The following is an 18,378-nucleotide window of genomic DNA, read 5'->3' on the forward strand; positions in this document are numbered from 1 at the left end:
CCTAGTTATAGTGATATATATACATATATTTAGCCAAAAATAAATATATATTTCAATGACCCATTTCTCAAAATTTCACTTTAATCCAAAATAAAAAATCTAATAACCACCACTCACTACACTCCTATCCGATATTGATCCCTTGCATATTTAGTAACCCAACTAGACAATTAACAAATAGTTGGAGTGCACTACCAAAATGGGTAAATTTTGTAAAAGAAATCATGTACCGAAACAGAGCAACACTAAGAATTCCCCAATGGAAAGTTAATGTTGAAATACCACTACAAAGTTGGACCTATTAAAATTTTAAGCATCCATACAAACACATATATATATATATACATATACATATATATCATAAATGAGGCAAAAATCGATGCGGATGAGGCAAAACTACCATGTGAGAGGAAGTTGTGCTATATATATATTTATATTAAAAATAGATGCAAAATTTCATATAAAAAATGTGAAGAGAAGAACACCTGACACCGAGGACACCTGTCGTGGTGGCTGAGATCGCCTAGCACTGAGAACACCTGGCGCATGGTGGCTGAGATCGCCTGGCACTGAGAACACCTGCCGTCGCTTGCCGTCGCCTACCGTCACCTGTCAGTTTCAAACCCAGCCGAGACCCTCTCTTCTCTCTTCTCTTCTTTGTGTGTTGAAAGTGATGAATCCCTAGCTCTAAAAGCCCCCAATTCGAAAATGACCAGATATATTTATCAATTTTTTACTTAAAAGTTTTTAGGGCACACTTTGAGAGCCCTTAATACTCTTTTAGGACACCCAAAGTGAGCCCTTAAAATTCACCACTCTTAAATTTTCTATTAAGGTTTTTTAGGACTTACATATGTTTTTATGACACTCATTGCGAGTCCTAAAATGTGTTTTTTAAGGACTCTCAATGAGAGTCCTAAAAACTCCATAGACATTTTTTAGAACTTCCATTTAGATGCTTATCCTAAAAAGGTGACTTGTAAATGGTACTTTGTAGTAGTGATTTTTTAAAAATAATTTATAATTGCTTATAAGATCATATCAGGTCTCTTTTTTTCCTTGGTAACAGGTTATCTGTGTTACTAAAATTATAGTTACTTCTTCTTCTTCCTCATTTTTTAATGAAGTGTGCCTTTTCTTTTTCTTCAATACTTTTTTTTTAAATAATTTATAATTGCTTATAAGATCAGATCATGTGTTTTTTTTTCCTTCAAATTTGATGTTTCTTTTCATGTCTAATATAAGAAACCTATCACCCCTCTTATGGTAGCTGATTACCCTCTTATGGCTGAATGTTACTCCTATCGGGGTAACTGGTTACCCCTCATAATAACATGTTATTTAACTTAGATCTAGGAATTTTGTTTTACATATTTGGAATCGTGAAAGGGTAATCAATCAAGTAACTGGTTACCTTACCTAGACTTGTAAAAAAAAATGTTCAATCTAAAAAATGTTTATAATAAATAAAAAAAAAAACTAATAAACACAATTCATATTAAAAAAAAAAACATTGCAAAACAAGTACAATAAAATTTAATATAAAAATGGTTATGTAATATTAATATAAACAAAATCAATTAAGCTAAAAAATAATAATTAAATTATTAAATTACCCTTCAAATTTAATAAAACTTGATTAAGAGTAAAACTATGACATAAATCAACTTTTATACAAAAAAAAAATATGGAAACCAAATCTATAAAATTGAAAATTCTTCAAAAAAGAAAAAAAAAATCATATTTTTGTTATTTGGATTAAAAAAAAAGTCATATGAAATGTAATTTCCACCTATTTTTTTTGATTGAGAAGCCTTTTTGGAGTGAGGGCCCTATTTTCATATAATTTCCACCTATTTCTTTGATTGAGAAGCCTTTTTGGAGTGAGGGCCCTATAGTAACCCGCCTATGTTTATGTCTATCTTGCTTAAACTAACACTTTTTAACATTTATACGATAAATGTTAGTTTCATTTTCAAGTCTTATTATTATATATATATTTAGTATAATAGAAAATGGGAAGTATATATTTATGTGCATATAATATCAAATATGGAGCTATTTGGGGCTAGATTAGGTGGTTGGGTGCTTGAGCATGTGGAGAGAGGACACCGGTTCAATTCTCCACTCTATTAGAAAAAAAATATCAAGCATGAAGTACCATACCAAATCCATTTATAACTTAGTGCAATTGATAGAATTAAACTCTTCAACATAAAGAACCAAAATTCATATTCAATGTCCAACTTTTTTTACATTCCAAAAAAGAAAGAAAAGAATTTAAAACAATATATTAGAAAAGAAGAAGATAAAAAGCATAGCATAATTCATGCTATGAGGAAAAAAAATACAAAGCAAGAATAAGATGTTACCACTCGCCTGACCTTACCTTACCTTGGTACAATTAATTCTCTCCCCCACCAAAAGAAACAAAATCCAAAAATATTCTTAAAAAAGAAAGAAAAAAATTACTAATCACAGAAAATAATAATATTAATTGAAAAAAAAAATCCCAACCCCAAAAAACATTACTTTCTGAAAAGTCCACGTGTCATGACCTATCTGAAAAGTCCACGTGTCATGCTTCCACCCACCAATAAGAATAGGAATATAATATTGCATACATAAGCACAAACTGGTGATGAGGGAGTGGGTCCCACACAAGCATTACAAATTGGAAACACATCACGTGAAAAGGCGCAGGTTAGCACTTTGAATTTATAATGCACCGTTGTCCGTACAGTCACCGGCGGCATCTGAGTTTTGGGTGGGCGACGGTGCGTTTTGAGGATGATGATGATGATTTTCCATCTTCTTTATATTTTGTTGGTGGTACACTTGCCTTAGTCTCTCTATTTCGTTCTTTAATGCCTCTTGATGAGCTAATAATATTTCCAATAAAAAATAATAAATAAAAATTAGTAAATATAATTTCGACCTTAATTTCATCCAAATTCAATTTAATTAAATAGAAAAAGAAAAAAAATCAAATTAAATTAATATTATTCTCCCTAAAGAAACATATTATGCAAAAATGATGATTGTTTGAGTTAATTCTAATAATGTATTATTGACCTTTTTAAAAAAATGTAATTACTTAGCTAGCTATACTAATTATAGGGAATTTAACATACTATTTAGAAAAATGTCAAAAATTATCCATTTAAAAGAAAGTGAAAATTTGGTTTAAAAGTTATTAACTAAAAAAATTAAATTGTTACTGATTTTATAATTCATACACTTAATTGTCAAAAAAAATCTCAAGAAGAAATTTATACTAAAAGTCTCTAATTATATAAATACAATAAGAACTTAGTAAAGCTTAAAGAAAGCCCATGATATGAAATTCAATTATTATTTTCTACTTCTACTCATTATTCCTTTTGTTTCTTGTTCTCCAAGAAAATTGTATGTATAAGCAAAACAATTAATATATTTATACATGCATACTGTATAACCTTAATTAATGGAAAATTATTCACATTAACAAAGAAATCAATTAATTAATTATATATATAATTTAAATATTATAGTTATATACATACCATCTTTGAAAATCTTATCTTGAGCCAAAGCAGCAATTCGTTGCTTAAGAGCACTATTATCCACGTTAAGAATCAATCTCTGGTGGTCCAAAAATGCAACTCTTGGAGATAATGCTGATACCTCTGACTATAATATATTACAAGCCAAAAATGAATATCAAATAAGATTACTAGGAAATAAACAATAATTAAGACACAATTATTTAGAAAATATATAATTAATTTAATTACAATAATTATTTACCTGTAAGGTTGTGACACTTCGTTCAAGCTCTGAAATGTATTGTAGCTTTCTAACTCTGGACCTTTGTGCAGATTGCCTGTTCGCCAAAATTCTGAAAAATAACTAAATTAATTAACACTAAATTTTATTAATTAATAATGTTTATTATATTTTGATTTTCAATATATAAATAAATCCATGCAAAAATCTCATACATTAAAATTATGTGTAATTTGAACATTGTAATTACCTCTTTACCCTTTTAGGGTCGAATATAGTATCACCGGATGAGACAGTACCGGCGGCCGAAAAATTCAACGGCGGCGCGTGGTCCTCACCTTCGCTGGGGCTATCCTCAACGTCTCCCGGTTCAGATTTCGGTTGCTGCTGCTGTTGTTGGTTGTGGTCCAACGACATTGTAGCAAACAATTTATTGTCGTTTTCGTTATTATTGTTATTGTTGTTATTACTGTTCTGGTCGGAGGAAGGCGTGGAGGGGTTGGAGGCAGCGGCGGCGGTGGCGGCTTGAGCAGATGACACGTCGTCGGAGAACATAGACATGAGTTGGTCGTCGTCTAACCTATCGAAAGAGCCATGCATCATCATCAAGGCTGCCGAGTTACGACATTCCTCCACCAATGGCGACTCGAGGAAAGCGATCGAATCGCTCGCCGACCTGCGGTGTGCTCCTCGTCGCGTCGCCGTGAAGTCAAGAAACTCGTCGACCCAACACGGCTGCTGCTGCTGTTGCTGGGGTTGTTGTTGGGTGGCGAAACTCGCCATGGTTGCCAATTTTTGGTGGTGATGAAAAGAATTCGGCCAATTCTGTGCCATGCTCGGTATTTTTGGTGGTAATTGTGCCATAGTATTATCACGACACTTCTCTCTCTCTATTTATGTATGTATATATATATAGTTTTGAGAGATTAGATTGAAAAACGACAATAAAACTGACTCAACAGAAATCTTTTGGAGGAAATCTTTTGGGGATTGAAGAGTACTAGCTAGTAGATGAGGAGAAAAGAGAAGATATTGAATTGAAGGTTATAGAAGATGATGATCATAATAATAGGATTTTTTTTTTCTTTTTTCTAAATGGATATGATGAAATAATAAATAATGTCTCTATAACTAGCTAGGGTTTATTAATTTAAGTTTTTATTTTTGTGAATATATTTTTAAAGGGTATTTTCTTTTATATTTAAAGGAGCAGAGAGGGTTTGGAGGAGGGGTGGTGGGTCACATGGGGGTGGGGATTAGGGACAGCTAGCAACAGCTGGTGGGGAAGAGGGAATTGGAATGAGAATTGATATAAATATATATATATATATATATATACATGTATATATATGGATTTTTATATATTTATATGTGTATGTAATTGAACTGAATTTATATAGGGTTTCACTGGAAAGTCTTCTATGTAGTTTAATAACTAGAGGAATCAGCCACCACGTGCCGATGTGACCCCTCTTCTTTGGCGTTCCCTTCTTTATGTTAATATATATTTTTTTATATTTATATATATAGATATAGATATATAACCCCTGTATATATGATATATATCTTAGTACACCCGCATTTTGTGAGATTAATATGGCCTGTCTGTTCATAATGTATGATTTGTCACACGTACCTTGTTTACTTTCTAGGTTTTTTAGAACAAAATTCAACACAATCATGTTCCATAGTTCATGACCCACACTTGTCAGGAAAATAGTAGTGAACACTACTACCTATGTTGTTCTTAATGTATAGGAGTGTGTAATATGTTTTTGTTTTAGATAATATGTTCACTAATATATAAAAATATGTACTTATATATATACATATCCTACGTACCCACATATACATGTCCATGAATGATGATTTCAATATACATAGCTTGATTTTTCTTCACTTAACAACTTATATTTATATATATTGGGAAAGATTATAGTAGTGCATCTTGGTAGTGTACGATTATATATGAGCATTCATTTGAATTTTATAGTAAATTTTGATCATTCATTAGTATATAATGAATAGTCAGGATCATGTACTATCGATATAGGTGCACACTACAGTCCTCCCCTATATATATATAACATATTTATACATGGGAGTGTTTGGAAAAATAATTATTTATATAGTCATTTTGCAAAATAATTTTATTTTGATAATTTTTTGCAAAATAAATTTTCAAACACCCTCAACATTCTAACTAATCATACATTCGACACTATTAAATATCCCCGAATACCTTTTCGAAAATTTTCGATAGCAAAAGAAAATTATTTTATGAATAATATTAAAAAAAATGACTATTTTCACCAATTTATATATGTGTGTGTCTCTATATTAATTTAGTGCGGTAATAGTGGAAAGGATTAATATAGAATTAAGAGTATATACGTGTGTATGTATATATAGGAGGATGAGCTGTGAAAGGGAGGGGGGAAGGTTGTAAGAATCATGTCGTAGGTCTCTTGCACCCATGTGAAGAAGTGTTAGCAAGAGCAACACCTTTTGTTTTCTTTGTCCCCAAATCACACTCACATGGGGAGGCTTACGTGTCCCTTTTTTTTTCTCTCTCTCTCTGCACCAGTTTCTTCATATCTTCCTTTCCATCATCTTATTATTGTGTCTTGTCTGTGTTCCTTCTTTTTCTTGGCTAAAGTACTAAGTAAATTAATAAAGAAAACAAGTTTGCTACAATAGTATTTGGGGATAATGATTAGTGAAAAAAGTTTTACACATGTAGAATTACTATCTGTATTTTATCTAATATAATGTCAAAGTCTCTTGAGTTTATATATATTTATTGAGCATTGTTATTAGGCATTCAACACCATGAATAGTAGTATGACACATTATTAAATTAAAATATGTAAATTATTGAATAATAATAGTTGAGTTTATGAATAGTTAGCGATTTTTCATAATAATTATTAAATTAAAACATGTAATTAAATTAAAAATATAGGATCCGATATTGAATTACATCAATAGTAGTATGTCACATTTAGGTAGGATTCAACACTAATAATGTCTTTTAACAATTCTCACATTTATTACATGAATATTTTTTACTACTTTATTTAACGATTGTTTGATTTGTTTAATAATGTGCAGTAAACTCTCACATTAAATACTATTGTAATAATAATAAGACAAGAGTGATAGAGATATAGTGAAATGAATTAATAAATAGTGTTATTATATACTAGCTCTCATTATCATTTTCATACTGTTATAATATAATTAATGCAATCTATCTTAATTTTTTTTTTATGGAAAATAGGTAATATTCATTAATAAAGTCAAAATGACATAGCTCATTATAAGGCTAAAAAATGAGCAATATCAGTAACAAATTGTTACAATGTTCAAAGGAAAGAAAGTTCACATAGAAACTTCAACTAAGTCCAAAAGGCATTAGAATTTCAGCATCCAACGATTGTGAAGTAAACAAAGATTCATTCTGAATGGTAAAATGACATATCAACTCTAGTAATAAAAAAACACCTAAAATCAATCATAAGATTAAAGGATTCATTATTAAGAAATAAACAACGATCCACAATATTAGTGAAGATTGACATAGAGCGACGAACCATCACTAACTATGGGACTAATAACTTGTTCATCCAGATCAAAATATGACTTAATTCAAAACAGGGAGGAACCATAATAAAAGTCATGAACCACATTAGTAAGGTTCTTGACGGTAAGAAATTGACAAACAAAACACACAAAACAAATAAAAATCAAGCCAGAAAATAACAAAAGCGGAAAAAAGAAAGCGTCCTCCGATCTGAGCTTACAGGTTGGCCTTGCCACCGTCGTTGTCGGGAGTTTATGACGTATTCCATGTTTCTATTTTGCGAAAGTATGTCTCAGATTTGACACATGTGCTGAAGTATGAGGACTTGGAATTGCAGACATATTTGTCTTATGAAGAACGATTGGTTTAGATTTTAGATCGAAAGGGACAAGGTTCTACGGAATAAGACAATTCCGCTAGTTAAAGTATTGTGGAGAAACAGCAGGGTCGAGGAAGCGACCTGGGAGCTTGAGTCGGTGATGCGGGATCAGTATCCCGAGCTATTCAGGTAAATTTCGAGGAAGAAATTCTCAGTAGGAGGGGATAGTTATAACGACCCAAAAATCACTAATAAGGCTTAAGGGCCTTGATTAGTATGCTGGGAGAGCATAATTGGTTTATGTGTGTGTTATCCCCGTTTCTTCCCCCATGTACGAATCCACTCTGAAAGTCCATGGGCCGCTTTGCTGGGAGTTAAGGCCCAGACCGGGCCCATTAGGCGAAGGGAAAACGGGTATTGGCGGCCCAAGTCTCGGCAAGGCCCAAAGGGCTACCGGGAGGGTAAGCTGGGACTATTGTCAGGGCAGGATGTATAAACCCGGGACTGCGTACTGAGATGTTCCCTGAGGTACGGTAAAGGAGGTCGCGGCTACCAAATCCAAGATTGGGCCAGGATCTCCGTGGGTGAACCCGGGTCTTGGTAAATGAAGCGGGGCCCTGGTAAACGGACCGGGATGGGTTGTCCAAGTTTGGCAAGATAAAGTGTCCGAGATACTGACATCGTCCCATGAAGCGTGGGGTGTTGTCCCCACACTTCACTTGCAGAAGAGACTACCTTGGCATTGTACGCCGTTGGTTCAGAACTGTGCCGTCACTACTCTGACCGATCTTGTCCCCCAAATCTTCCCTGTAGCCCATAACACCCAGACTGAAACACCAGTCTGTCGCATGTCTTAGAATAAGATATTGTTTGAGCTGGCCTAATGGGCTTTGTTTAATGTATGTTTCTTATTTCAATCCTTTGTATTGGGCTCCCATCATAGAAGCCAATGGTATTTACACCCTTGTTGGGCCCGGACTAACCCGACCCAAGCACAGTGCACTCATGTGCCTATAAATACGAATAGTGGTGCACTGAGGAGGGGATCTGAGATTTTGATTGTAAGCAGTTACTCTGCTCAAACTTGTAGAAAACTCCATTGCCAAAAGTTCTCAAAACTCTAATACAACTGACTCGTGGACCAAGGCTCATTAACGCCCTAACCACGTAAAAACCTTGCTTACTTTTATTAAGTCCTTTCTTTTACGCTCTCTAATCTTTCATAATTCTAGTTTCCAAAAAACTCGGTAAACATTTTGGTGCTTTCATTGAGAGCTCTAGGGAAGCTTGAGTCGATCTTGAACGTCTATATCAATGGTGAACACGAGACACACCACTTTCGACCCTACTAACCAAGAACAAGGCAACAGAGAGCCACTGTCTAGCCAACCTCTTCCTCAGAGCCAGCCCGAGGACACCGAAAGGACGGTTCATTACCGGAGGCCAGCCCCCATGTTCAAAGGGGGAAAAAACCCAAGGGATTCCAACAAGAGGTGCGCGTATCATAAGGAGGCAGGTCACACAACTAAAGAATGTTGACAGCTAAAGGACGAGATCGAAAATTTGATCAAGCTGGGACATCTCCACCAGTGGATCAGGATGCCCCTAGGAGTTCCGGGACTGTCAGTAGTCCCCGGACAGTCCATGTTCCCGGGTGCACCTGGAGCATACCCACCTCCCCAGGGAGGATACGCAAACGGCTTGGGATTGCAAGCCCCTCCGGGGGCCCCCGCCGTGCAGGCACCCAGACCCGGAATGCCTTACCCCGCCGGGATCGCGCCCCCGCAAATGGATGGTCACATAGCCACCATCTCGGGTGGGCCCCATCTGGGAGGACCGTCCCGGAATGATCAAAAGTGTTACCTCAGCGAGCTTGACCATGACAAAGAGGTATGTGCCCTGGTCCAAGCCCCAGCTCAACGCTCGAAGTTGATGAACCTCCCCATCACCTTCACGGAAGACGACGCCTGCAATGTCCATTTCTCGCATCATGACCCTCTAGTCATCGATGCTCAAATTGCCAACAAAATGGTATCCAGAGTGCTGGTAGACGACGGAAGCTCCGTCAACATTTTGTTCAAGCCTGCCTTCATCGCAATTGGCTTGATCGAGGCGGATCTAGCCTCATGCCCAACCCAGATCTATGGCTTTAATGGTGACTCAATGCTCCCGATGGGAAAGATCCAGTTGCCCGTAACACTGGGTAACGAGATGCAAAGCTCGTTCAAATTTTGTACGTTTGTGGTGGTGGATTGCCCCAACAGTTACAACATTATTTTCGGTTGGCCCACATTGGTCGACTTCGGGGCATTCACCTCCATCCGCCACCTATGCATGAAATTCCCTTGCGATACAGAGGAGTGGGAACAGTCCGGGGAGATCAGAAGAGTGCACGGAAATGTTACCACGTATCCGCCCAACCCGTTTATATGGTCAACGAAGAGCCCCTTGAGGAAATCGCCGATCCAGTCTTGCCCCCTCCCCCGGCAAGACGGATTATCCGGGAAGAGGACGAGCTGGACCCGCGAATTAGGGAGGACTGCGTACTGGAACCCATGGAGGAGATTGAAGAAGTGTGCATAAGTGACACCGACCCAACCATGGTAATCCAAGTCGGGAAGAATCTGAAAGCAGAGGTCCGGGCCGCCATCATTGCCCGGGTGAAGGAGAACTGAGATGTCCTGGCCTGGTCTCATTCGGATATGACCGGGATCGACCGCAATATCATCTGCCATGCCTTGAATATCGATAAGGATGCGACCCTGGTCCAGCAAAAATGAAGGCCCCTAGGGGCAGAAAGGGCGGAAGCCCTCAAGCTGGAAGTTGAAAAGTTATACTCGATCAACTTCATCCGAGAAGCTTTGTATCGCGTGTGGCTGGCCAACCCGGTGCTGGTTCCGAAGCCAAACGGGACCTGGAGGACATGCATCGACTTCACGGACCTCAGCAAAGCTTGCCCCAAAGATTGTTTCCCGCTCCCTCGGATCGATTAGATGGTGGACACAACATCCGGGTATGAGATCTTGAGTGTCATGGACGCCTACTCAGGCTACAATTAGATCTCTATGCATGTGGCGGACTAGAAACATACCAGTTTCCAAACTGACAAGGGGGTGTACTGCTACATTTTCATGCCCTTCGAACTCAAAAACGCCGGAGCCACCTATTAGCGACTAGTCAATAGGATGTTCCGAGCCCAGCTGGGATGGAACATGGAGGTATACATCGACGACATGTTGGTCAAGTCCAAGATCTCTCGCAAACATTCTGACGATCTAGCCGAAGCCTTCGCGATCATTAGAAGATTTGGGATGAAGCTGAATCCCAAAAAATGCACCTTCGGCGTAGCATCCAGGAAGTTCCTAGGGTTCATAGTGAGCTACCGGGGAATAGAAGCCAATCCAGACAAAATCAAGGCATTAGTTGAGATGCCCTTGCCCTGGAAGCACAAAGATGTTCAGAGCCTGACTGGGAGGATAGCCGCTCTGAGCCGTTTTGTCACAAAGGCCACGGACAAGTGCATCCCGTTCTTCAACGTCCTTCGGGGAAGCCAAAGGTTTGAATGGTCGGTGGAGTGCGAAGAGGCTTTCCAAAGATTGAAAGAACATCTGGCCCGAGCACCAATATTGGTGAAACCGGTGGAGGGAGAACCGCTATTCCTCTATTTGGCTGTGACTGAACACGCCATCAGCGCCGCGCTAGTATGGGAAGACGGGAAGGCCCAGCTCCCGGTCTATTACGTAAGCAAAAAATTATTGGGTGTGGAATCACGGTATCCACTAATCAAAAAGTTAACGTTTTGTCTACTAATCGCATCCCGGAAGCTCAGGCCTTATTTCCAGGCTCATGACATAAGAGTTGTGACCAACCATCCTTTGCGACAAGTGTTGCAAAAGCCTGAGTCATCAGGAAGACTCTTGAAGTGGGCCATGGAACTGAGTCAGTTCGACATTGCATACATCCCAAGAATCTCAATCAAGGGGCAGGCCCTAGCCGACTTCATCGTGGAATGCTCCTGGATCTCCGAAGAGGACGATCACGCAGATACCGCGGTGCCCGTATGGAAGGTGTTTGTAGACGGAGCCTTGAATGAAAATGGAGCAGAGGCTGGAATCATCCTTGTGTCACGTCAGGGGCACCGGTTACAAAATGCCCTATGTTTCCAGTTCAAGGCTTCGAACAACGAGGCCGAGCATGAGGCCATGTTGGCCGGTTTGCGCCTGACTCGGGAAGTAGGGGCCGGAAACTTGGAGATCTATAGCGATTCCCAGTTGGTTGTCAGGCAGATCTCAGGAGAATACCAAACGAAAGGGGAAAAGATGGCATCCTACGTGACTCAGACGCGAGAGATGCTCCAAACTTTCAAGAAGCACTCCATCCGCCAGATCCCCAGGGATCAAAACGTGTTTGCGGACACGTTGGCAAAGCTGGCCACGGATGCTGAGGCAGAGCTTTTCAGGCTGGTCCCGATCAACCATCTCCTCGTACCAAGTATTCAAGCCCCCACGATCAATGCTATAGAATACTCCATGTCCTGGATGGGAACCATCATCCAATACCTGACAATCGGGGGGTTGCCCACGGATAGGGCAGCAGCCAGAAAACTTCAGTACCAAGTCCATAGATACGTCATGATGGAGGGAAAGCTCTATCGTAGAGGATTATCCATGCCGTACCTCCGATGCGTGTCTGGGACAGAAATGAGCACAATCATGCACGAGGTGCACGAAGGCTTCTGCGGAGATCATACAGCCGGACTCAGCTTGTCCAAGAAAATCCTGTGCCAAGGATATTTCTGGTCAACCATGAAGAAAGACTGTGTCAATTATGTCCGCAAATGCGAGCAGTGCCAAAGGTACGCGAAGATCCTGTGAGCCCCTCCAACAGAAATAACCTTAATGACCAATCCCTGGCCCTTCGCAGTATGGGGAATCGACCTTGTAGGATTGCTCCCGACCGGGAAGGGAGGTGTGAAGTATGCCATCGTGGCCGTCGACTACTATACCAAGTGGGTTGAAGCGGAGCCTATGAACACCATCACCTCAAAGAAGGCCTTGGACTTTGTCATCAACAACATTGTGTGCCAGTACGAGCTCTCCTATAAGATTGTGTCTGACAACGGGAAACTGTTTGACAGCATCCACTTCACGAACTTCTGTGAATGGCATGGTATCATCAAAAGCTTCTCCACGGTCACCAGACCTCAAGTGAACGAGAAAATAGAGGCCGTCAACAAAATCCTGAAGGGGACATTAAAGAAAAAGCTTTAAGCCTGCAAGAGCAAATGGCCAGAAGAGTTTCCTCGCGTACTATGGGCATACCAAACCACCGAACGAACGTCCACCGGACATACTCTGTACTCCATGGTGTACGGGTGTGAAGCCGTCATCCCTGTAGAAAAGGTCGTCCCATCCCACAGGAGGGACACGTACGATCCCGCCCAGAACCACACCTTACTCTAGGAATCCTTGGATCTCATCGAAGAAATCCAGGAAGAATTGCAAGTTCAGTTGAAGATGTACCAGGGAAAGATTGCTCGACATTTTAACTCGAAAGTAAAAAGCCGAAGGTTCGGAACCGGCGACCTAGTCCTAAGGAGAGTCTTCCCTGCAACCCAAGATCCGGGAGTGGGGGTTCTAGGCCCGAACTGGGAAGGGCCGTACAAAATTCAACATGAAATGTGTTCGGGAGCGTACCGCTTAAAGCGACTCGATGGCACTGAAGTCCCAAGGGCCTGGAATGCGGAACATCTCTGTAAGTACTATCAGTAGTCAAGAGAGCATGTTTCAGCTTTATATTTTCTTTGTAAACAATGTAAGCCTCAGGGAGATAATAATAAAAATGACGGGTACGAAACCTCATAAATAAATATTGTGAAACAATGAAAGTTCTCGTCCATCTCCATAAGCAAGTGACCCAAGATCAGTCTTGGCTCACTTGGGGGGGGGGGGGGGGTGTATCCAAACACGAGCAAGTCCAAGAACAAAAACAAAACAGGACACTAATAAAAAGGACACAAGGCTCAGGCCTAGTCCCGACCTGGACATACACGGTCTGGGGGTACAAACTGTAGGACTTAAGGCTCAGGCCTGGTCCCGGCTCGGACATACGTAGTCCGGGGGGTGAAATATCCAGTAGGACATACGGGCTAGCCCAGGTCCTCACCCGGACATGCGTGCCTCGGGGATATAAAATACCTAAAAAATTGGTTGACCGAGCGTGGTCCCAAACAAGCAAATACCCGTCCACGTCATCCCTGCAATAGCACAGAACTATTGGAGCGCGGGTCCCAGGTATAAGTTGTCTAAAAGTAGTCTTATAAACGGCCCAGGTTGTAAGAACCTAACCTACATTTTATAATAAGCTAGTCAACTAATCCCTGATGGTCCAGACCATCAAAACCTGAACACTAGAATTGGGACTAATAGATTTAGTGATAATTATCAACTCCCTAATGGCCCAGGCCGTTGGAACCTGAGCAATAGGAGTGAAGCGAGTTGATAAGTTAAAATCTAGAAAGATCTCGGCGGTTCGGGCTATTGGAGCCCGTATTGTAAAACCGGAACAATCTAGTCCAGGCCGTCAACAGTCCCGATTGTTGGAACCGGGATCGAACATTTGACTTGTTTACACAAGGTGGCGAAAACACTTAGTAAAAGTTTAACAAATGGAAACGGGAAAGCATTATGAATAAGAACATAAAAATTGTCTTAGACGCATCCGCGCCCATGAAAGTGTTGCAAAAATAAAAAAAAGAGAAAAAACAAATAGAAGACCCGGCCTAGGCTTCGCCGTGCCCTGATGCCTTCGGGTTAGCTCCGTCTGCCTCTTTCTCGTCCAAGGGTTCCGCGTCTTCTTTCTCCTTGGCCTCAAATTTGGCTTTTTTCGTGACGGGGTCGGGGTAAAGCAGGAGGTTCATGTTCTTGTCCTGGAGCCAGGCCATGTAGATGGCCTCATCAAAGGTGACCCTCAGCATGGCGTCCGCCTTTTCTCTCTCGCGGCGGGTCTCATCGTGCGCCGTCACCTCCAGCCGAAACAAGTCATCCAATTCACAGACCCGAGACTCGAGACCGGTGACCCTCTCCCGGTCCTGGGTAGACTGGGCTTCGGCCGCCTCCTACAGGGCCTTCACTTAGAGAAGCTCCGCCTCCAACCCGGCCACCAGCTTGCTATTCCTGGCCTCTCTCCGGGACATATCCTCTTCGAGTTGGAACTTAGTCTGGGCAGCCTCTTCCCGGTCCACTTTGGCCTGAGCCACCTCCTTGGCCAGGGCTTCCCTAGCGGCTTCCCGCTGGTTCACGGCCGCCTCCAGCTCTAGCTGACTCGTCTCCATTTTCATGGCAATCTCGGCTGCCAAGTCGGCATTCCGATTAGCCAGTAGAGCATCCTAGAATGAAGAGAAGTTAGAAAAATTTGAAGAACTAAAAGTGCAAGAAGAAACAGGAGGTGTAAGCGGATAACTTACAGCAGTGGCCTGGTGGCGGAGAGCCTGGGAGATGCATAACATGTTCTGATTGGCTATGGTGGCGTACCGCTTCAACTGGAGGTTGGACATAGTAACCCCCACCTGATCCAGCAAGTTCGCAGTGAACGGAGCCTGTCTTGCCCTAGTTTAGAACGGAACCCCGTCTCAGTGGCAAGCCAGTCCACGATCGGTTGGGAAGCGCTAAAAGCTGTCGGACGCTCCGAGAACTCGGCCTGACGACGAATCATTAGGGCCCGGTAAACCTCTTCCCTCTTCTCCCAGCCGCTCTCCCATGTCCGAGATACCAGTTTGGATTGTTCTTCCCGCAGAACTGCCTCTCCCTCTTCGAGAAAAGCCGGATGGACGGGGAGCACAAGCGCTCCCGGAAGGTCCTTGGTGGCAAGGTGACTCTCCTCGGAGGATTCCTCAGCCGAGCCAGCGCCTTTGGTCTTGGCCCTCTTTGTCCCCTTCGCGGCCTTCCCGACTGAGTTAGGCTCCGGCACCGAGCTCCCAAGGATCGCGTCCAGAGCTTTCGGCTTGGGCGTGCCTTTGGCGGTCTTCTTTGCTGAAGCTCTAGCCTTGGCAGCCCGGACCTCAAGGGCCTGCTTTATCTTCTCCACGGGATCGGACATGTCGGAGTCTTCTGAAATGAACAAACAAAAAGGGAATTAGCAAAATAAACAAGTCACGGCGAATGAGTAATCGCAAGACTAAAAGTAATCTGGGATGAACCCTTGTCTAGACCTTGGACTCGACTCAATTCTCCTAAGGCGAAGGAACGAATTCGATCTCCCATGTCATCCGGGCATAAGAAGTTCCCATACTGAAGAAACTCGGATGAATACATGAGAGTTTCCTGATCTACAGTGACGAGAGATGAAGGTCTCATCTCTCCATTAGCCCCGAACAGGGGGCCTCAATAAACTAGTCTATCCCTAACTAAGTCCCCAACTCGGGGAGCATAAGTCAAAAGCAAAGGTGAGTTACCTCGCCCTGTCACACTAGCACCGGGGGTCCCCGTGTTCGGATGGGCCTCATCGAAGAGGGCCTCCAGCTCCTCGGAGGTGGCCCTCTCCTTCTCCTGGGCCTGGTCCCGCTTCCTCTTGGCCGTGTCTGCCAGGGTCGCGGCCTCTACGAACCTGATGTGCTCAAGGGCCAGCTCCTCCCTCAATGCCGGGTCTTTCTCGCATTGTATCCCCCGGAGACTGGGGGCCTTGATCGTTTGATTGGCTGCCAGCATCCCGACCACCCGGAGGTTCTCAGTGTTGACGTAGCCCCCTACGTCCAAATCTTCCGCGCTTAGCTCAGAGTAGAATTTCTTCCGGTCCTGGATGAACTGGGTGAGGGGAGTCTGGGCATAGGGTCTTGCCATCCAAGGCAATAAGTTGAGAATGAGGATTAAAAAGCGAAAAAAAAATAAACTAGGGAACGGGAAGCCACTTACCCACTCGCTGTAAGTCCATCATCAGCGTGGGGTTCTTTTATAAAAGTAACCTGGACGTCATGAACCAGTAATATCTGACGTTCGGGGGGTGCTTCCATGTGCTGGTAGGAGTAGCATAGTTGCCACGCGGTTTCAGATTGTAGAAGCCGTCAAGGGTCTTGTCCTTGAGGTTGACCTGCGGCTCCAGCTTGTAGAAATACAACACCTCTGCCGGGGTTTAATCCAGGATCTGCTTCGCTATGCAAAAGATGCGCCATCTCGCAAACAGTCGGTACGCTTGAGGTAGGAGCTGGAAAGGCACGCTCCCCACGAACTTGAGGAACTGTACGAAGTAGTCATGAAGCGGGAAAGTGGCTCCCACACTGATGTGGCCCACGCTCCAGGCCCCGAACTCGCCCACTCCGGTGTGAGCTTTCTCCTCTTTCCTGGCAAGATGGTATAGAACAATCCAGGAGTAGACTCCACGCCCAAGTGCTTCTCCAGGGCGTACAACATCCGATAATTTCGGAACAGGTTCTGCACCTCGTCCATCTCCCATCTGTTGCCACTGGGGGTCTTGGATCCTAGTAGAGTGATGGGGGTCGCATTAAATCATTCTTCCGCATGAAGGGTAATGCCTGAGGTCATGGCTGATGATCTGGGAGCGAAACAGAACAAAACAAATAGCCAAGCAGTCAACACCAAAACCCAAGAAGGTTGGTTAAGGTACGGGGGCTCTCCTACGAACTGCTTGGAGGAGTCCCCTCCAGATCAGGTCCGGGATCACTATGAAGCCGCGGAACCTTGATCGGGAACAAAAAAAAAAGAAGTGAAAAAGTAGGATTTAGCTGTTCTCCTAAGCCGGCCTATTGCCACTTGTCCGGGAACCACCCAAACCCGAGGAGATCCGGGACGGTCCGGACTAGTTTTCTTTTCCTAACCTATTCTAATGCACCCATATCTAATCTAAACGCAGGCAAGATTTAATAGCCTAAACAGATAAACAGGATGGTATGGCAAACGCAAGAAAACAAAAGCGAAAGTCAGGAAAACTTACTATAAAAGGCTAGTCGTGAAGAATGGTCGGTTTCCAGTGACAATGACAGTAAAATCACAGTTTTGAACAGGTGAAGGCGGCTCAAAAGCTCATCTATGGGACAGGCTGATGTCGTCTGCTCAGGTGAAGGGGCGGATATCGGGTGCGTTGGGAATAAGCAACAGCGAAGACGAAGTAGACGATGGAAAATGACGTCGGCAAGCTCGGACATAAAAGGTCTTTTAAGTGTTTTTCTTTTCTGAGAATGTAAATACATCAAATGAAAATCTGGGGTTATTTATCTAGAGGGGTGTTTCGATCTAACGGTTCGGCGCGATCACCCCCCATCGGACGGTCCTGGATCGCACAGGGACATTAATGGACTTACTCGAGTACTGGATCGTGGTACCCCCGAGGCGTGATCCGCGCCGCCCCGATCCAATGGCCTAGAAAAAGAGCACCTCAAAGGTCGTCCCATCCAACGGTCCTCTTTGTCACAGAGATAATAATGGGAACATTCGTGCGGATGGGACACTTCGTAACTTGAGCTAACATACTAGCCCCCAACAGAGTAATCAATAGGATGCTTGCTGACCTTTCAAGACCTAGTGCCATCAATGCGCCAGTCACAATGGGACACGTGCACCCTTCATGATGGAGCAGGGCAAACGGGAAGGTCTCTAGACAACCCTGAAGTAAATGAACCGGGGCTTTGGTAAACGAACCCGGATCCTGGTAAACGGTCTCGGCTTTTTGGATTCTGTCCCAAAAATCGAAGCGA

At 42.5% G+C, this 18,378-nt stretch overlaps 1 protein-coding gene across 1 annotated transcript; it reads right to left on the bottom strand.

Annotated features, from left to right (window-relative positions):
• Positions 1 to 2,170: 2,170 nt before the first annotated feature.
• Positions 2,171 to 4,965, bottom strand: LOC133800467 (basic leucine zipper 34-like). The gene is made up of 4 exons (XM_062238431.1): positions 4,019 to 4,965; positions 3,790 to 3,880; positions 3,546 to 3,672; positions 2,171 to 2,882 (listed from the first exon to the last, which is right to left on the bottom strand). The coding sequence occupies exons 1-4, from the start codon at positions 4,630 to 4,632 to the stop codon at positions 2,719 to 2,721; spliced, it is 996 nt and encodes a 331-aa protein (XP_062094415.1). The 5' UTR covers positions 4,633 to 4,965; the 3' UTR covers positions 2,171 to 2,718.
• Positions 4,966 to 18,378: the final 13,413 nt, after the last annotated feature.

Source organism: Humulus lupulus, chromosome 9 (assembly GCF_963169125.1).
Source record: "Humulus lupulus chromosome 9, drHumLupu1.1, whole genome shotgun sequence".
NCBI lineage: Eukaryota > Viridiplantae > Streptophyta > Magnoliopsida > Rosales > Cannabaceae > Humulus > Humulus lupulus.

Excerpts from the sequence above, each read along its gene's own strand:
- LOC133800467 (XM_062238431.1), bottom strand. The coding sequence starts at position 4,632 with ATGGCACAATTACCACCAAAAATACCGAGCATGGCACAGAATTGGCCG. Across the intron at positions 3,881-4,018 it reads GACCCTAAAAGGGTAAAGAG|AATTTTGGCGAACAGGCAAT; the intron begins GTAATTACAATG and ends GTTATTTTTCAG. Across the intron at positions 3,673-3,789 it reads GAAGTGTCACAACCTTACAG|TCAGAGGTATCAGCATTATC; the intron begins GTAAATAATTAT and ends AATATATTATAG.